Source organism: Sciurus carolinensis, chromosome 4 (genome assembly GCF_902686445.1).
Source record: "Sciurus carolinensis chromosome 4, mSciCar1.2, whole genome shotgun sequence".
Taxonomy (NCBI): domain Eukaryota; kingdom Metazoa; phylum Chordata; class Mammalia; order Rodentia; family Sciuridae; genus Sciurus; species Sciurus carolinensis.
In genome coordinates this window covers 54,071,209-54,090,438 of record NC_062216.1, presented here as the reverse complement: position 1 = coordinate 54,090,438, position 19,230 = coordinate 54,071,209, and the positions used below count along the sequence as shown (strand labels likewise).

At 42.4% G+C, this 19,230-nt stretch overlaps 1 protein-coding gene across 6 annotated transcripts in view; it reads left to right on the top strand.

Annotated features, from left to right (window-relative positions):
• The window catches only part of Plekha2 (pleckstrin homology domain containing A2), a 67,307-nt gene that overhangs the window by 22,407 nt on the left and 25,670 nt on the right, over nt 1-19,230 (top strand). For 5 of the 6 annotated variants that reach the window (XM_047548240.1, XM_047548238.1, XM_047548237.1 and 2 more), the window contains 3 exons: nt 10,186-10,242; nt 16,797-16,845; nt 18,250-18,347. In XM_047548240.1, coding sequence (XP_047404196.1) covers nt 10,186-10,242; nt 16,797-16,845; nt 18,250-18,347 — 204 coding nt within the window. The remainder of the gene's footprint in view (nt 1-10,185; nt 10,243-16,796; nt 16,846-18,249; nt 18,348-19,230) is intronic. The other variant, XM_047548242.1, reaches the window with a different exon arrangement.

The window sequence follows — 19,230 nt, the reverse complement described above, 5'->3', positions numbered from 1 at the left end:
ATATGAAAAGATGGTTTTGAGAATTCTACAAAGTAACAAATATGTTTTAAATCCTGAAAAATAGGAGGTGCTCAAGATTATTCATCAACTTTGAACAACAAATAATATACTGGTGCTGACGATATAGCCCATCACGTAGAGTGCCTGCCTCGCAAACTCGAGACCTGGGTTCGAGTCCCCAGCGCTGTTAGATTGCGGAAATAACAAACAAACAAAACAAATAATATACTGATTGTTTTGTAAATGAATGGTGATTTTTTTTTTTTTACCTTATTTCACTTAATTTCTTCAGGCTAATAAAATTAATTGGTATAGGATAGTGTGTCAGCTAATTGTAAACCAATTAGAGATGTTTTCATTAGATGACCATGGGGGAAAAAACTTCAAATTAACTTTTTCTGTGATGTATTTTGTTAATATTTAATTCAAAATAATAAATAATAGGCAAAACATGAAAATACCTTGTGTCACAATAAAGTAATAATGTTTTTCCAACTCAGTTTTTAGCAGTGTATGTATATCATACTAATTTTCTATTTGTTTATAGGTTTGTTAGGAATAAGTTGTGTAACTAGCTATATTTCTTTAAACCTAGTGAACTATACATACTAAAAATTTTTAAAAAGTTTAGTACCTGGTTGACTGGAGAGAGGATGTGGGGCCACTGACAGAGATGGGGAAGTTGGGAGGGAAACTGATGAGAGGGCGGAGGGGAAATGACCTATGAGTTTGAGCATATGTGTAGGAAGCTGGTTGAAGAAAGGAGTGAAGGACTTGGTGTATTAAGTTTAAGTCTTTAGGATCATCCAGGGGGCCAACAGTTAGTGTCTCAGGACCTGCATGTGTCCAGTGGGTATCTGGAGCCCAGGCCTTTGAGCAGGTCTCTAAGTTTCTATCACCAGGGTTGGAAGAGGGCAGTAAAGGGAACAGGGAACTGGGGGTGTGGTGGTCCACAGGCTTACACATCATGAAGCTCATCCGGTCTAAGGCAAGTGCTGGCATATCAACAAGAAACAGACTGCCAGGTAACAGAACAAGAGCCTTAGACCAACACAGCAGTTTACGATACAGAATTGGTTTCTCAGGAAGGGAAAGATTGCATACATATTTTTATCTGGAGAGTGGCTATGGGCATGTCATTTTACCTGAAGTTAGAATCAGGGAGTGGACTAAGAGGCAGAGGGAGGAGATGTGTTGAACTCCACAGCAGCATGTGCAGCCACGGCCCAACAGCGTAATTCCTTCCCACTTGGTTATTCTCTTAGGCCAGGAGGGACTGTGAAATGTGACACAGAATTAGCTCTGCTCCACCCTCCCAGTACTCCAGTCTCTCTCTCTCATTTTTTTTTTTTTTAGTTATAGATATACACAATACCTTTATTTTATTTATTTTATGTGGTGCTGAGGATTGACTCCAGTGCTTCACACATGTGAGGCAAGCACTCCACCACTAAGTTACAGCCCCAGCCCTACCTTGTTCTCTTTAAGCAAGCTCTTTTCTGTGAGTCAGGATGGTCTTGACTTTGGTGGTTTGAGCAGTGGTTTCAGCTCCTGGGCAGCCGTGTTGGAGTGAGGGATTGACATGGGCATTTCTCTTTCTGCTTTTGGACCACCAGCTGAGTTCCTCGCTGTCAGCTAGCTACTCTACAGGGATGTAAGAAAAGGTAAGGAGTTGAGGAGGCTCCAGCATCTCTCTTCCTCCTCCCTTTCTGCCCTCTCAATCACTGGTCTTTTGGAGGTTGGCACCCAAGAGCCAGTTGGACTAGTTCATGCCCTGCCCAGCTTGGGCAACTGTAGAGGGCCTCATTTGGTGCATCCTTGCTGGTCTTGCTCTTGTATTTGTCTTTCATTGATAATCAACTTAGATAATGCCTCATGGGAGGTGGCATGGCATTAAGGAAAGTGCCATAAAGGATTTGGGAATCCAGAGGGTTGAGTTTTTGAGTGCCAGCTAGACTACTTGCTGCCTGTGGAACCTTTGGCAAGTTGCTTCACCTGCTGGATTCTTAGTTTCTTCATCTGTAAAGTGGGACTGTTGGGATTCAGCAACCATATGTGAAAGTATGTAGCAGCATGCATTACACAGAATAGTCTTGTCTTTTTTTTTTTTTTTTTTTTTTCCGGTAGTTTGGATTGAACTCAGGGTTGCTCTACCACTGAACTATATCACTAGCCTTTTATTTATTTATTATTTTGAGACAGGTTCTCACTTAGTTGCCCAGTCTAGCCTCAAATTTGCAATCCTCCTGTCTCAGCTACTAACTGGGATCACAGGTATGTACCACAGTACCCTGCAGAATAGTCTCTTAAGTATATGACGCTTTCCTTCTCTTTTCCTTAAGCTGGACTCTCCCAAAGCACCAGATTGATGTTGGAAGTTGTGAGCTCTGTCTTCATTGGCCTCCTTGAGGAGGTCATTCCCTCCAGTTGAGTCCTAGAGGACTCATGTGACGAATGAAGAGCAATCATTGCAACCTTTTAGGACTGATGTTCTTTGAATTTATGAATCTGTAGTTGGGCCTTCTGATCACATCTGTGCTCTTTATTACTCTCACTAGTAGAGGGGAAGGGGAGAGTCACTTGGGTAAACTTTTCTACTTCAATGAGAAATGTTGCTGTTTCTACAAAAAGTCTTTGTGGTGGGAGATATGTCACAACTGTATGGGTACCTCAGCTCCTTCCTTGGTTATGGAAGAGAATTAATCATGCTTTCCACTCATGGGTTGTGAGCTCCTTCAGGTCTTGAGTGAAAAACTATGCAGTGGCTTCATAATAGGAACCTTCCCTGTGCCCTTTCTTTGTTTCAGAAAATTTAGGAGTCCAGGAAACGTGCAGACCACTTCTGGCCTACAGACCTCATGCAGGGTGACTGCCAGCCATGCAGACATGTACTGGGATCTCCTTTCCCCTGCCCACCCCACCCCACTCTTCTTTTCCTCCTGCCCCATTACTGCTGGTACAGCAACTGGGGTCATTCTATGGGCTGCTGACTGGGTGTGGTCTTTTCTCTCCAGCTGCTGTGTCTCCAGTGCACAGTCAGCAGGACCAGCTAGTGTCTCTGACAGTGTTCCTCCAACCTGGTGGCACTGTGGACTCCCTTAGGAGCTATAAAAACAAACAGATGCTTGGGTCCTATCCCAGGTCATTTAAATCTGTGGGGTTGGAGCATGGCTATTACACATCTCCCCATAAAAAGCTGACCTAAGCAACATAGTGGGACCTCATCTCATTCTCCCCAGGTTCTATAGCACATTAGGACAACTGTGGTTGACAACAACTCATTGTACATTTCAGATAGCTAGTAGAGAAGATTCTGAATGTTCCCAACAAAAAGAAATGATAAATGGCTGATGTGATAGATATACTAGTTACCCTGATCAGATCATTACACACTATATGTATATATTGAATCCTCATGCTGTACGCCATGAAGATGTATGGTTATTATGTGTCAATTAAAAATAATTGTGAAAAATCTCCGTAGGTGATTAACATAAACAGTCTGCCATTTGGCAAGGGAAAAGACTGAGAGTATAGCTTATTGGTAGACTGTGGTTTGGCATGCATGAGGGCCTGTATTCAATCCCTAGCACCAAAATAAGATAATAAATAAATGTGTATCCCCACTAACCTGTCTGCATTTCATATCTGCTCAGTTGCCCTCATCTGGATATTCCTGTCCTCAACATATGTACAATCTAGTTAAAAACAACTCCCAGAAAAATACATGCCACTGCAGCATTCAGGGCTAGATTTTGTCTTGTCAATCAGCTGTTCTTAAACTTGGGCTTGTTTAGGGATCACTGGGGAGTACTTTTAAGGTATGTGTCTTCTGACCATGTTCCACTTGGTTCCAGTTCAGCCTTCTGTGGGCAAAGCTTGTGCCTGGACTTTTAAAAACAAGCTCCCCAGGAGATTCTGGTGTGCACTGAAGTTGGAGAAGAAGCTGTGTACATGAATTCAGAGAGACGGGAGGTCAGCGGTGGAGGCTTCTGAATTTGTCCTTTGCCTGGAGGAGGCAGAACTGTGGCCAGAGGAGGCAGCTTGTGTGGGTCTGACACCCTGTCCTTCCCTGAGTGCTGATTCCTGGCCTTCTTGCCCTGACACCTGGTGACCCAGGCCCTCAGCTCAGCCATGTTGGCACATCCTTCCTTGATCAGGAAGTGTCTGCCTGGGTTTGCCTGTGTACCACCCTGGCAGGGGGCTGTCACCATTAGTCTTCTGGATCTAGTAATTGGAGTGGATGCTGAACTTCACTTTGGATCAAACTTCAGGAATCCTGGTGCTGTTTTCTCCTGTGTCATCCATTTCCCTCTGGGTGGGGAAGATGGTGGTGGACAAGCATCATTTTCAGACTTTTGTCATATTTTCCTGGCTTCTTGTGATGGAGAGAGAGAGGGTACACTAGAGTCTAAGAGCAGAATATGTGTGGGAAGGGTGTGGACACTCACCCCTGGGTAACTGGGCCTGGAGGGCTGCTGCTGTATCTTGCTGAACAGAGAGGCAGGGGAGGAGGGTGGAGCAGCCCTTTGGGGGTAGGTGGAGGGGATGAAGTAGTTGAAATCTGAATAGCCCTTATCTGTCATTACATGTGGGTTAGAGTCCAAATGGTTCCCCCAGTCCTACTTCATTACTCATGATTCAAGATAGGGCTCTGGAGGCCTTTGGGCTGTGGTTGGGGTGAGGAGAGTGAGTTGTGCAAGAGTAGCCCTGAGCCTTGGCACTTGCATCTTGTAATTAGCCTTGCGGAGGGGGATAGGAACTGCCATGTGCTGGGCTCTCTCTGTGTATTTTCATGTAATTCTCTCAACCACCCTATGACACAGGGCTTATTATCTCCATTTTATAGGAAAAGAAACTTGCCTCCAGTCATGGAGTGTTAATATCACAGCTAGAAGTCCAACAGCTCAAGCTTTTTAAATTACACCATGCTGCTTCCAGGGCATTGGTGTGGAAATCAGGAGACCTAAACTTTAGGTCAAGCTCTGCTACCAGTTTTTGACCTTGGACAAATCCCCTCACTCGGAAGTCACTCTCTTGGACTGCACAACCGAGTGGGGGCAGATGTGCAGACTCAGGCAAAGGCCTGTGTCTCTGTGAATCCGTAGAACCCTTGGCTAGAACGAAACCATACAGACGGGAGTCTGCTTCTGGCAATCAGATTCTGGGCAGACTGAGTCTTTGCCTTGAGTAATTCATGATCCCCTCTAGGGGCCATGTCAGTCGCTCTTTACTTTTGGGGAGCTAGTGACTCCTTTTTTGGACTCTTTTTAAGACCCTGTCTTTCTCTTTCTCACTCTCTCTTTTTTTTTTTTTTGGTACCAGAGCCACATCCCCAGCCCTTTTTTATTTTTTATTTTAAGACAGGGTCTCTCTAAGTTGGTGAGGCTGGCCTTGAGCTTATGATCCTCATGTTTCAACCTTCCCTGTTGCTGGGATTACTGCTTTTTAGTTTCCACATATGAGAGAAAACATGAAGTAGTTGTCTTTCTGAGCTTGGCCTATTTTGTTTAACATGATGATCTCCAGTTTCATTCATTTTCCTGCAGGTGTGATTTCATTTTTCTTTATGACTAAATGATACTCCATTTGTGTGTGCATGTATTACATTTTCTTTATCCATTGATTTGTTGATAGGCGCAGAGACTGATTTCATAACTTGGCTATTGTGAATAGTGCTACAGTAAACATGGCTATGCAGGTCTCTCTTTTATATGCTTATTTCATTTTCTTTGGGCATATACCCAGGAGCCATATAGCTGGATCATATGGTAGTTCTAATTTTAGTCTTTGAGGAACATCCCTTCTGTTTTCCATAATAGTTGCAATAATTTACATTTCTACCCACAGCATATAAGGGTTCCTTTTTTTTTTTTTTTTCCCCTGGTGCTGGGGATTGAACCCAGGGCCTAGTGCTTGTGAAGCAAGCACTCTACTAACTGAGCTATATCCCCAGCCCAAGGGTTCCTTTTAATCCAAATCCTCGCCAGTGTTTATTTTCTTTTTGTAATAGCCATTCTGACTCGGGTAAGATGGAATCTCAATTAAGTTTTGATTCATATTTCCATGATGGCTAAAGGTTTTGAGCATTTTCCAGATATTTATTGGGCATTTGTACTTTTAAGAAATGTCTGTTCAGATCTTTTGTTTATTAATTGTTTCTTTTTTTTTCCTTTTTCTTTTTCTTTTTCTCTCTCTCTCTTTTTTTTTTTTTTTTTGATTGAACCCAGCCCTTTACATTTTTTTTATTTTTGGGACAAGGTCTTGCTGAATTGCTTAGGGCCTTGCTAAGTTGCGAGGCTGGCCTTGAACTAGTGATCCTCCTGCCTCAGCCTCCTGAGTCTTTGGGATTACAGGTGTGCACCATTTGTTAAGTTTTTTTGAGTTCCTTATATATTCTAGATATTAATCCTCTGTTGAATGAATAGCTAGCAAAGATTTTCTCCCATTCTGTAAGTTGACGCTTCACTTTGTTGATGGTTTCCTTTGCTGCATAGATGCTTTTTAGTTTGATATAATCCCCTTTGTCAATTCTTGATTTTATTTCCTGAGCTATTGAAGTCCTATTCAGGAAATTGTTCCCTGTGCCAAAATCTTGAAGTGCTTCTGCTATATTTTCCACTAGTATTTTGAAATCTCAGGTATTAGATTAAGATCTTTGGTTCATTTTGAATTGCTGGTGAGAGAGAGGGGTCTAATTTCAGTCTTCTGCATGTGGACATAAAGTTTCCCAGCACCATTTATTTTTTGTCTTTTCTCCAGCATATGTTTTTGGAACTTTTATCAAGAATCACTTGGTTGTTGATGTCTGAGTTCATTCCTGGGTCCTCTGTTCTATTCCATTGGTCTCCAAGTCTGTTTTTATGTTAATACCGTGTTGTTTTTGTTACTGTGGCTCTCTAGTATATTTTGAAATCAAGTTCTGTGATGCATCCAGCATGGCACTTTTATTTAGGACTGCTTTGGCAATTTGGGGTCTTTTGTGTTTCCTTCTGAATTTTACTATTTTTATTTCTAGTTCTGCGAAGAATGTCATTGGTATTTTGATGAGCATTACACTGAATCTGTAGATTGCTTTTGGTAGTATCGCCATTTTGAGGGTATTGAGTCTCCCAATTCATGAACATAGGAGGTTTTCCCATTTTCTAGTATCTTCTAAAATTTCTTTTCCCAGTAAATAAATTTTTCATTGTAGTGGCCTTTCACCTCCGTGGTTAGGCTTATTCTTAGGTATTTTATTTTTTGAGGCTATTGTGAATGGGTTTTTTTCCTAATTTCTTACTGAGTTCATTATTGGTTTATAGAAAAGCTACCGATTTTTGTATGTTGATTTTTTTTTTTTTAATTTTGCTACTTGCCTGGATTTGTTGATTACTTCTAAGTGTCTTTAGTGGAATATTTGTTTTCTAGGCATAGAATCAGATTATCTGTAAACAGGATTAAATTGACTTCCTCCTTTCCTGTTCTTATTCCTTTTATTTCTTTCTCTTACCTGATTGCACCAGTTAAAATTTCAAGTATTATCTTGAACAAGAGTGGTGAGAATGGACACCCTTGACTTGTTCCTGAGTTTAGAAGTAATGTTTTTAATTTTTCTCCATGCAGTACAATGTTAGCTATGGGTTTGTCACATCTACCCTTTATTACATTGAGGTATGATCCTTCTATACTTAGTTTATTTAGAGCTTTTATTATGAAGGGCTTTTATAACCAACTTGATCATGGTGTATGACTTTTTTAATGTGTTGTTGAATTCTGTTTCCAAATATTTTATTGAGGATTTTTGCATCTGTGTTCATAAAAGATATTGTTCTATAGGCCTGTATCTTTTTTTCATTTACAATTTTAGTTATTTTTATTTTTTCACATTTTTATTGGTGCATGATAGTTGTACATATTGATGGGATTTATTGTTACATATTTATCCGATGTCTCTCTTAACCCAGGTTTTCTTAAAAAGAAAAAGAGAGAGAAAAGTAGTTATTATGAAGAGAGGAAAAAAACGTATAAATAAAAGTGCAGATCAGACACCCACATTTTAAATGCTAATTTGGTTACTCAAAGGCAGCTTTTATTTATTTATTTGAAATGCTGGATATGGAACCCAGGGCCTCACACACGATAGGCAAGCTCTCTACCACTGATTTACCCCTAGTCCCTCAAAAGTGGTTTTTAGAATTACTGCCTCCTTTGCAAAAGGAAGGAGTTGGAGTACAGGGTCTTTTCTAGGTCTTCTACTAGGAGTCAGGTTTTTTTGCTTTTGTTTTTGTTTTTGTTTTTTTGTACCAGGGATTGAACACAGGGGCGCTTAACCACTGAGACACATCTCCAGCCCTTTTTAAAAAAAAATTATTTAAAGACAAGGTCTTGCTGAGTTGGTTAGGGCCTCACTGAATTTCTGAGGCTGACTTTGAACTCAAGATACTTGTGCCTCAGCCTCCCAAGCTGCTGGGATTACAGGCATTGTGCCACCACACCTGCCTAGGACTCTGGGGTTCTAAGAATCCTTTTATTGTTGCTATCCCTATCTATTTTCTTGTGAATAGGAAATTTTATACATTGAATTTGCTTCAAAGATGTATGTTAACTGGGGCTAGAAGAACTCTTCCCAGCCATCCAAGGCATTTCTAAAAGCTGTCTCCTGGAATGATAGGTCATTTTGCTATTAATCCTTAGGTAAATTTACTAAATTTCCTTGATCCAAGATTCACCTTCTTTTATTGCCTTGTGATAACCCCAGGTATTGAGGACTTCAGAGGTGCTTCTTTGAGGCTAATGGTAACAGTATTGAAGGTCATGTGGATGTCTAGATTCTCAGGTTCATGGGGGGAGTGGGTTTTCTAAGAAATATGTTAGAAACTCCACAGCTATGATATCTTGGCCAATCCCTTGGTATTAACTTGTAATCCCAGTGTTTATATTGCTTCATCTTCAACAGTGGAGTAATTAGAAAGCGAAGAAAGTTGTGCTAAGGTAGAATGTATTGCCAGACATGGTGCCTGTGAGCTTCTTGCTGTTTTAATAGTATATTTAATTATTGTTTTTTAGTGTCCAGAGATTGTTTCATTTGCTACTCATAACAGTCCTGTGAAGTAGGCTAATTTCTATATCGTGTGAGTTTGTATTATGAAAAGTTTTGAAATACCCAAAACAAGAAAAAGTCAGTATTAGATCAGTCAGGGTAGAAAAAGCCATATTAGCTAACATTTGTTGGGAGTATTCTATGTATCAGGGACAATTCCAAGCATTCTTAAATATATTATCTCACTCTTATAACCATCTTATGAGGTAAGTACTCTAGGTGACACATTCCCAATCTGAAAATTCAAAAATCCAAAATGTTTCAAAATATGAAACTTTTTCAATGCTATTACGATGCCACAAATTCCATCCCTGACTCATGTGATGGGTTGCAGTCAAAATGCAAGTGAATTAATATTGTATAGCTGGGCATGGCGGCAAACTTGTAATCCCAGTGGCTTGGGAGGGTGAGGCAGGAAGATTTTGAATTCAAAACCAGCCTTGGCAATGGTGAGGCGCTAAGCAACTCAGCAAGACCCTGTCTCTAAATAAAATAGAAGAAGGGGCTGGGGATGTGGCTCAGTGATTTAAGTGCCCCGGGTTCAATCCCAGGTAACAACAACAATAACAACGAAAAGTATAAAATTACGTTCAGACTATGTATAATGCATATATGAAACATAAATGAAATTTCATGTTTAGAGTTGGGTCCATCCCCAGGATTTCTCATTGTACATGCAAATATTTCAAAACCTGAGAAAAATCTGAAATCCAAATGCTTCTTCTCCCAAGCATTATGGATAACTTGTATTTTAGTCCTTGTTTTTACATAAGGGGAAACTGAAGCTCAGTGGTTAAAGAACTTCACAGCCAAATGGTAGAGCACAGATTTGTAACCATTGTCCTGGAATAACTCACTGTAGGAAGTAAGGTGAGGGTTTCCTGATAGAAACCTGAGCTATTGTCATTGAAATTATTATCCAGGAATTAATATCCCTGTTTTACAGGCAAGACAAGTGAACGAAAGAATGGTTGAGAGAATTGCCCAAGGTCACAAGGCCAGAAAGTGACAAAATGAACTGAATCCTGATGTTCTTTTTTTTGATGCTGTGTTCACTGCCTCATATGGCCTCCTTCTTAAAACAAACATCATGTGTCTTTCAGAACCTGGCAGTTGGGGCAGGGGCTGTTGGATCTTTGCAGCTGACCTACATCTCGAAGGTAATGTTGACCCGGAGCTCTGGGAATTATATATTCTCTAAGTAGGTTTGGTATCTAAACAAGAAGTGTTACATCCTTGGGACTTTAGCATTTGGGGACATTCCATAGACATTAAAATGCTTCCCTTTTGTAATAAACCCACGAAAACCACGCCAGACACGGGAAATCACATAAGAGAGTTTATTAAGCAAACAAAATGTCTCCCTGCAGGGTAAGAGAGAAAATGAAAGGAAAAGAGAAAGGGTGTGCGCTAGAGAGAGTGGAAAAGCGAGGAGGAGAGAGAAAGAAAGTGAGTAGGAGAGAGAAAGCAAGAGAAAAGTGGCGGGGAAGCTATCCTTAAGAGTTGAATTCCACTGGGCTAACAAGGGGACCAATAACGGAGAAGGATACTTGCAAGCTGACTGATGAACCAATAACTAGCTAGGATGTTCACAGACTGACAAGTAGTTGGGAGGCGTGGAAATGACTGCAGCGGAAAGGGCGGAGAGAGCACCTTTCAGACTGATAAGCTAGGCTGTGATGCAATGTAAAGGGCGGGGGAGCAACTTTGTATTACACCTTCCCCATACATTGCCTGTGGAAGATTTGCTGCTGCCTGGGGTGGGTGTGATGGTGGTTAGTAAGTTCCTGGAAGGTAAGCCCGCAGCCTCTTCCTCCTTGGGCACATTGGTCCCAGCTTTCTATCACTGTAATAAAATCCTGAGACAATCAAATTATAAAGAGAAAAGGTTTATTTTGGTTTACAGTTTTATGTTTTCAGCCCATGGTCTGTCGTCCCTGTTGCTTTGGGGTCTTTGGTGAGGCACACATCATAATGAAAGTACATGATGGAGCAAAACCGCCTATCTTTGGCCAGAAAGCCAAGGAAAAAAATAGAAAAAGTGTGGGGTTTTACAAACCTCTTCAAGGGCTTGTCCCCAAATCACTTAAAGACCTCCTCACAGACTTTACCTCCTAAAGACCTCATCACCTCCCATTAGCTTCAAGCTGTGGGTCTTTGAGAGAGATTCTAGATCCATACTGATACTGCTCCTGCTTCCTACAAAAGGGGTACAGGTGGTAGCTGAGCTGGCGGGTATTGTTTTTTAAATAACTGACACGAAAAGGAACACAAAACTCCCAATCTAGTGATTTTAAAGGATTCTCTCTATGGGTATGTTAAACAGCAGCAAGCAAGAAAGATCTAGAACATCACTAGAATTTTTCCAGTCACCTGGACAATACGCCTGTGGAGGGAAGGTTAATAATGCCAGAGAAGGTATCATATGTACCAGGAGCACACACAGCCAGATAACTGTCTGGCAGGCAGCTGATGGACACCGTCCCCAAATCCCCAGTCCAGTTTGCATAGAGCGGCAAGAGCAGCCCCTCTTCTGTACTGAGACCTGGGCTTGGGGGCTGGTTAATGATGCCCAGTTTAACTGCTGAATTCAGCTGTTTTAGCAGCCCCTCCCTGGGGCAGGCACCACTGCTGACCCATGATGCAGCAATGATAAAAAGACCTGGGGATTTAGAGCCTCCCCAGAAAGAGGAACTCTTTGTACAGTGAGAAGAGCCAGGTGGCACCCAGCCAGCTCCGAGGCTCCGGAAGTCCTGCTCTCCCTACACACCCGTCACTTCAGGCCTTCTGGGGGCTACTGCTTCCTTGATCACACTCTCCCACCCTCAGGGTCTTGAGATGGGAAGGGAAGTCCCTGAGCTGGGTGGCCATCAGCTCCTTCTGGTAAAACATTTGGGAGCCTTGTGGTCAACTTCCATCTCAGTTGCTCTGGAAGAGAATCTGGAGGTGCCCCAGGCTCAGAGGGAGGAGTAACCATCTTTAGCTGGAGGGGCAGGCTGACCCTATGCCTGCAGCTGGCAGGCAGAGTCTGGCAGATACAACTCAGTGCAAATGCAGAAGATGCTCTGAGCGAATTAGAGAGAGGAGATAATGGCCTCAGGGGAAGGGGGAAGGAAGGGCCTTTAAAAGTACAGCTTTGCTAGCACAGCTGTGGGCAATTTGTGCATGCCTTGTGGTAAGAAATGTGGCTGCTTCCCCACGCCAGACCAGCCCAAGGCCTGGGCCTGCTTTCCCTCCCTTCTCTTGTCCTCATCTTGCTGTGAGCTCATTAGGTCATTTCTCCAGAAGGAGAATCGAGGGGGTGGGGTAGGGGGAGCAGAGAACCTTGTAAAAAATGAAAACTGAAACCCTCTTCTGTTTGACAGGGTTTGGAAAGACTTTCTTTTCTTTCTTTCTTTTTTTTTTGGGAGGAGAGAGTGAATTTAATCTCCTGCTGAATCATGATTTATAAATGCAGTTCAGATTCAGATGAGGGTTTTTTAGTATTCTCTTCTTTGGAGGCTGCCTCATTTAGAAAGGATGACCTGACTTTTAGCCCTTCCTGAAACAGGCAGGCCTGCATGGGCCTTTTGCAAACCCACAGCTGCCACTGGGTCAGGTTACAGAGAACTGAGAGCCTTTAACTCCTGCCTGACCCAATGCCAGAAAGCAGGGATTTTCCCAGAGAAACAGTTAGCCTTGGGTGCTGGTGTCCAGTTTGGTGCTCCAGGTTGTCATTAACCCTGAGGTATTCCCTCCAAGGGTAAAGCATTTGCCCACAGTGTCAGAGGACCTGACTTGCCTTGTGTGTGTGTGTGTGGGGGGTTCTGTAGGAGTCTTCTGAGGGGTAGTGTTGGGAAGATGGGGACTGGCATGTAGTCCTTCAGGGGGCAGTCCAGAGATGAAAGGGCCAGATCTGATGTCATCCAGGGGATTCACAGCAGCAGAGCCAGTTCTTGGTCAAACTAGAAAACAATTGAAACTGGTCTTTGGAACCACCTGCCTTCCCTCTTTGTCCCTTGGCCCTTCCCTTCTACACTAACCATCTTGGCACAGCTGGCCCTACTGTCCCACCCCCAGTCTGGTACTATTTTGTCAAGTTTTGGTCTCTGTTACCTATCAGGGAGAACTTCCTCAAAACACTGATTCTTGACTTTTTTACTTCTTTATTTTTGTGTAGGTGTGGGTCACAAATTCTTTTAAGAGTCTGATGAAAGTATGCAATTGTTTTGCAGTTAAATGTATATGTATGTACAGACTTTGACTTTGTCTAAGACTGGTTCAGAGACCCCAACTTAAAACCCCTCTAGTTATCCCTATAGGTAGTTGCCTGTTCTCTTGCTCTTAATGCCACTTTGATGGACAAGGTCATTTCAGACGCTGGGGCAGAGCCTCGCAGCACTCCAAGATCTGGTTTGGCTGTTGCTACTCTCATAGGGGCCCCGGCTCCACTTCCGGCCAAGGGCAGACAGGGTGGGGCTGACCCTAGCAGTGCCCTGTTGCTGTGGCTGCTGAGCTTACTGCTTATGGTCTGTGTTTTATCTGATAAGAGCAAGTTCCTGAATCTTTTGAGCTGTGGAGCAGCCCTGTCTGCGTCACTACTAGTAGGTGACCTATGCCCACTATCCTCCTTACATCTTTGGTTTCTTCTCATTGCTAGTATGTTCGTAGGACCTGCCAGTCAACCACTGTGGTACAGTGACTAAACTCCCTCCTTGGAGTGGGAGGATTTTTGCACTTGGATGCCCTCACTTGAAGCCAGACTGTCGGTGTCCTCACCCGTTTGCAGCCACACTTCTTCATGCAGGTCCTCCCCTTCCTTCCCCATGTCTGGAGTTGGCTGTAGTAGACTGGCATGATCACCAACAGGCAGTGACAGGCAGGGAGGGAGCACACCTCCTGGTGGCAGAGTGTCAAGAGGGACCAAAGCTGTATTTCCCTACTAAATGAGACTCTTTCCTTGTCCTTTCTTTCTGGGGTGCACAGCAAGAGAGAGAGAATTTCATTTTCTCCTCTGTGATTAGAAGAAGGGGACTAGTATTTGTAGCCTAGCTTTACTCCTTGGGAAATTGATCAGAGATGTTGAGGGTCTTCACCCTTGAACTAGAACTGATCCTGTTAGTTTAGCAATGAGTTGCTTTGCTGGGTAATCCCTGTGTGGTAAGCCATGAGATATGAGGCACGTTATAAATGTATGTGTGTATACTCACATGTACCTCCTGACTGCAGATTGGATAAGTATAGAAAAACAAGCAAAAAACCACACTCTTTGGATTCTTCAGTTCCCACAATAAGCATAGGGATAGTGTTCTCACAGTGTAGGCAGCTACTGAGTTGTTTGTAATCCAGGCAGGTGAAGTCAGTCAATGATAAGTATGAGCATCTTGGAGAAAGGGCCGTTTTCTAAATAAGCCAAAGAGGGTCTCTGGGTGCCAGACTTCAGTGCTGAATGAGAGAGGTGGGCACTGAGGGCCAAGGAACTCTGTGATGGTCAGGGTTATGCAGGAGTCAAGCACAGACAAGCAGATCATGGGCCAGAGTATGTGTGGGAACATGGGTGCTGAGTGACAGTAAGAAAATGAGTCCTGCAGATCATTACAAGAGACATAAACAGGGTGAATGTGTCCACTGGGGTTCTAACTGAAACACAGGAAGATGAGACAGCATGGGGCCCGGGCTGTGAGTTTATGGGTTGCCAGTGTCCTGCGTGTTAACCTGTGAGTTGTGCGGACATAACTGATTTGGGTAGTCCAGCTCAGAATATATGGGTTTAACCTTTGCTTATGTCTTCATGTTTTCCAGAATTTTCTTAGGCCATATGGTTTCCATCTCACATCATGTTAAAATTCAAAAATATACTCATTTCCTCATTAAATAGTATGGACACACTCATGTGCATATATATTTGTAGGTCTGTCTAAACATGCAAGAGATTGTAGCTATAAAATATCAGAAAGGATGCACTTTGCTTTGGCATGAGTTGACTGTAACACATCTAATTTATAATCAGCACCAATTTCTGGATAGTCATCTTGCATATGCACAAGGATTTTTGTGAACTAAGATAATTTCAGCTTCAAATTATTTTCAGATGTAATGAAAAATTTCTGAATGCTAAATGGAAAACTTGAAGTTGACTTAAGGCAACATCTCGTATTTAGTTAAATGTTTGTCAGTGAGGTTGATACAGTGTTTTCCAAGCATTTGATTACAACCTTTGTTTTCTGTGTTGGAAGCCAGGTATTTTTTTCAGGTCGCCATGCATTTTTGTTCATGGACTCTCAGCATTTTGCCCACAGTTTCAAGTGTGGCCCTGTTGTGATCAGGTGTGGAGTGGGTTTTTAAAAGAAATGAGATATCAGAAGCTATAAATAGTTCCTCCCTGAATGAGCAAGTTCTGTGTGACAGGGTGGGTAAGTGCCTCACCTGCACTATCATATTTAATCTTTATGTCAGCCCTATGAGAACATGATATGAAATGGAGGTCACACAGTTGGGACACCTGTGATTTGAGACACTGTCTCCAAAGCCCAGGCTGTACTTACTGCCTGTCCTTCTTTTGATCTTTTATAGAGTTCTGTCACAGTTCCCATTTGAGTATTTGAGAAAATATTAATTTTAGTCAAGGAATTTGGGCAGTTCTATAGGAAAAACTTCCCATCAAGAATAAGAACTTAGACTGGTGGGTCAGTCATTATTAGACCCTAGCAGTTGTAACCCATGAACTTAATTTTGACTCAGGACTTTTCTTCAACTCCTGGTTTCTAATATCCTGTCTGTTAAAGTAGGAATCTCTCCTGGAGCCCAGAGGTGAGAACAAGAAAACTGTCTTGAACTGGAAAGGGTATTGAGGGAATAGTATTTCCTCAGGAGGATAATGACAATATGTGGATAGGTCCCCTGAGAAGGTGGCTATCTCTTTAGAGATTCCTAGTGGTAGAGAACTGCTCCAGTGAGGTTCAATCAGTAACAAGGATAGTCACCTAATTTTTGTGGTCATGTGAGGGAATATGAGTTGTGTAAACTTGAGTGATGTGGGTTTACATATGTAGATCCTGAGGAATGTACATGCAAGAGGTAGAATTGCAAAAGCAAGGTGAAATAAAGCAACAAGAGGTAGAAAGATACTTCCACTTTCTCATTCTCATCCCTTAAGTACCTCGGTAGGATCTTGATTCCTCAGCCCCTCTCTGGGTTTGTGGATAGTACTCATTTCCATGGTCAGGGTAGACAGTAAGTCCATTGGTCAGCGTGTCCAAATGCAGCAAGTGACAGGGTGCTTCCTCTTTATGAGTACTGTGATTGAAGCCTACGCATCTGCAGCAAGAACACCTTCAATTTGGAGACTGTTTGGGAAGGGGAGTTGGTGGATGAAATAGGAGCCGAATCCTGCTCATGTGTATGGGACCAGGCCAGTCTCCTGGGCCACGGAGAATCTTGTCAGGTCTCAGTGACTTTTAAACATGTTTTTGCAAAGACAAAAATTAACACAGATAAAAAGATAGCAGTTATCTCTGTAAGGTGGGGATTCTATCAGGGAGAAGCACACAAAGGACTTCAAAGAAACAGGACTGATAATGCCTATTTCTTAATGGAGGTAATAAGTGTAGGGTTCTCAATTGTTAATTCCTTAAAATGTATTCATATGTTCAGTATATTCTTTTTAATACATGAACAGTTTTCAACACTGTTAGAAACAACATTCATGTTTCTTTTATTTTTTTATTTGATGTAGGTGAGCATAGCTACCCCAAAGCAGAAACCAAAAACTCCATTTTGCTTTGGTAAGTACCGAGTCAGGGATGGGTTTCTTAACACTTGTGTAGCAACTTCCTCTTTTGCACAGAGAGAGTCCTGTGATCACATGTGAACTGTACCTTCTGTATATGAATGACTTAAATCATGGTGATGTTCCTGAGTGTCAAGTGATGTCACTGTCTTTGCTGCAAAGATTGTTAAAACATAAGGATAGATGTGCCCAGATTAGTAACATTTTTTATTTACTTGGGTGCAGAATATCTAGCACAAGTTTCTGGGACTCTTCATTTTATAGCAGAGTAATGATGTACTCAGGAAAGGTGGAGACTGTAAGAATGAGGTAGAGCAGGATCAGAAAGAGGATAATAGGAAGGAGAATTCTACTGAGGGTCTCAGTGTTGCCAAATGAGGGACAGTATCAGGGATGACACACATGAAGTGGAGCCTTTCAGTGGATGCCTCAAGTCACTGAATTGTCTGTGAATTCAGTGGATCTGTCATTTCGTCCCCACTGAGTTTTTACAACTATACTCAGTGCTTTGAGCAAATGCTGACAGGTCATTTGTATATCTAGGATGGTTCTGAATATAACCTTCAGGGGGGCAGAGGTGTTTCTTCCTGTTTTCCTGCAGTGTCCTTAGCACTTAGAAAGATTCCTGGTGTATGGTGGGTCCTCAACAAATACTTTTTCAATGAACGAATGAATTCTGTCTACCTCATGAAGATTTCTCCCTATAGTACAGGCTGATGTTAGAAGAGTAAAATAGTCTCTTGAGTCATCCTCTCTCCCAGCTTCAGATGGGTTCAAGTTCCTTTGGTGTACTTACTCTCCCATTTCTTTGAAATATTATTCCTAAACTCAAAAATGACTCTTAGATTTTGTGGTCAACAGATCAAAAAAAAATGTATAATAATGAATCCAGAAGTAAACTGTTGATCTAATGGAAAGACAAATTGAAAATGAGTTCTAGGTCACAGATTTGTTCTCCAGCAAGTTGCGCTCCACTTCCCAGACATAGGCAGGACTTTCAATCCAGGCTAGTTGTGCCAGCGGAAGCAAAGCACTGGGTCCATGATTCTATGTGTATCATATGACTGTAAATCTCTTAGCACGGCTGTGAAGTATGTTCACAGGGGTGTCTTGTTGGCAGACCAGCAGCCTCATCACCTTGGAACAGCATATCAAGGCTGCTACTCATGTTGTCAGGTGCCATTCTTTGGCCAATGGAATAGTCTACTTTTAGAGATGCGAGAGACAGCAGTTTGGCCCGCTGCTTCCTGAGTGTCCATGGAAGTGACTTAACATCACTGATCTGCTGTGTGGACTTCATCCATCTTGTCACCTCAAACACTTTAGGTGTGTGGAGTCTTCTTGTATTCCACGTAGTCTGACCTGGAAATTTCTCTCTCCTTACCTGTGACTTTTACAGTCATCAATGCTCTGTCTCAGCGATATTTTCTTCAAGCCAATGACCAGAAAGATCTGAAGGACTGGGTAGAAGCCCTGAACCAAGCCAGCAAGATCACTGTACGTATGATTGCTTCTCCTTTTTGTAGTAAAAGTACCCCTTCTCAGTTGTGGCCTGTTGGGGTGGGGGAAAATGCAGATGGCAGCAGGGACTTTCCCAGGAGCCCAATCCAGACCCTGTTATCCTTGACATTCTCCTGTCCCTTGGCCACAAGTTGACCCAAGAGTTTGAGTTTGAAACAAGTTCAAGGGGAAGTTTATTAAGTGTCCCCTTTGTGCTTCCTGGGAGGGCTCCTGGTCAGTTATGTTCTGGGTAATTCTGGAATGCTGATTCAGAATGTGGTAGGATTGGAAAATGGATTGCTGACTCTGACAAGTAAGGGGAAAAGCATATGGGAAGGGAAGTCAGAACTTTTGTCCTGACTTGGGGGATACTCTTCTTATTTAGGAGGCCACCTGGAAGATCAGACCAGACCATCTCCCAGTCAGTCCTGGCAAAAGTCTTACAAAACTGGTTCATGGACTGTTATGAATACTCTCATTTTCCTTGACTTGGCCAATGAAGAATTATTCTTTCCTTGACTTGGGAATGAAGAATTATTTCTTTTCCTTACAAACACAGAAAGAGAAAAGGTGGAGTGAGAAGTTGGGAGAAGGAAAATTATATTAGTCAGCTTTCCATTAGTATGTCAAAATACCTGAGGTAATTAGTTTATAAGGAGGAAAGGTTAATTTTGGCTTATGGCTTCAGAGATTTTATTTTATGGTAGGCTTGGCCTTGTTGCTTTGGGCCTGTGTTGGCACAGAACATCATAGTGGGAGTATGTGGTAAAGGAGACCTGTTTACCTCATGGCAGCTGGGAAGCAAGAGAGAGACAGGAAGGAGCTGGGGTCCTATTATACATTTCAGAAACATGTCCCCAGTGACTTAACTTCCTGCCAC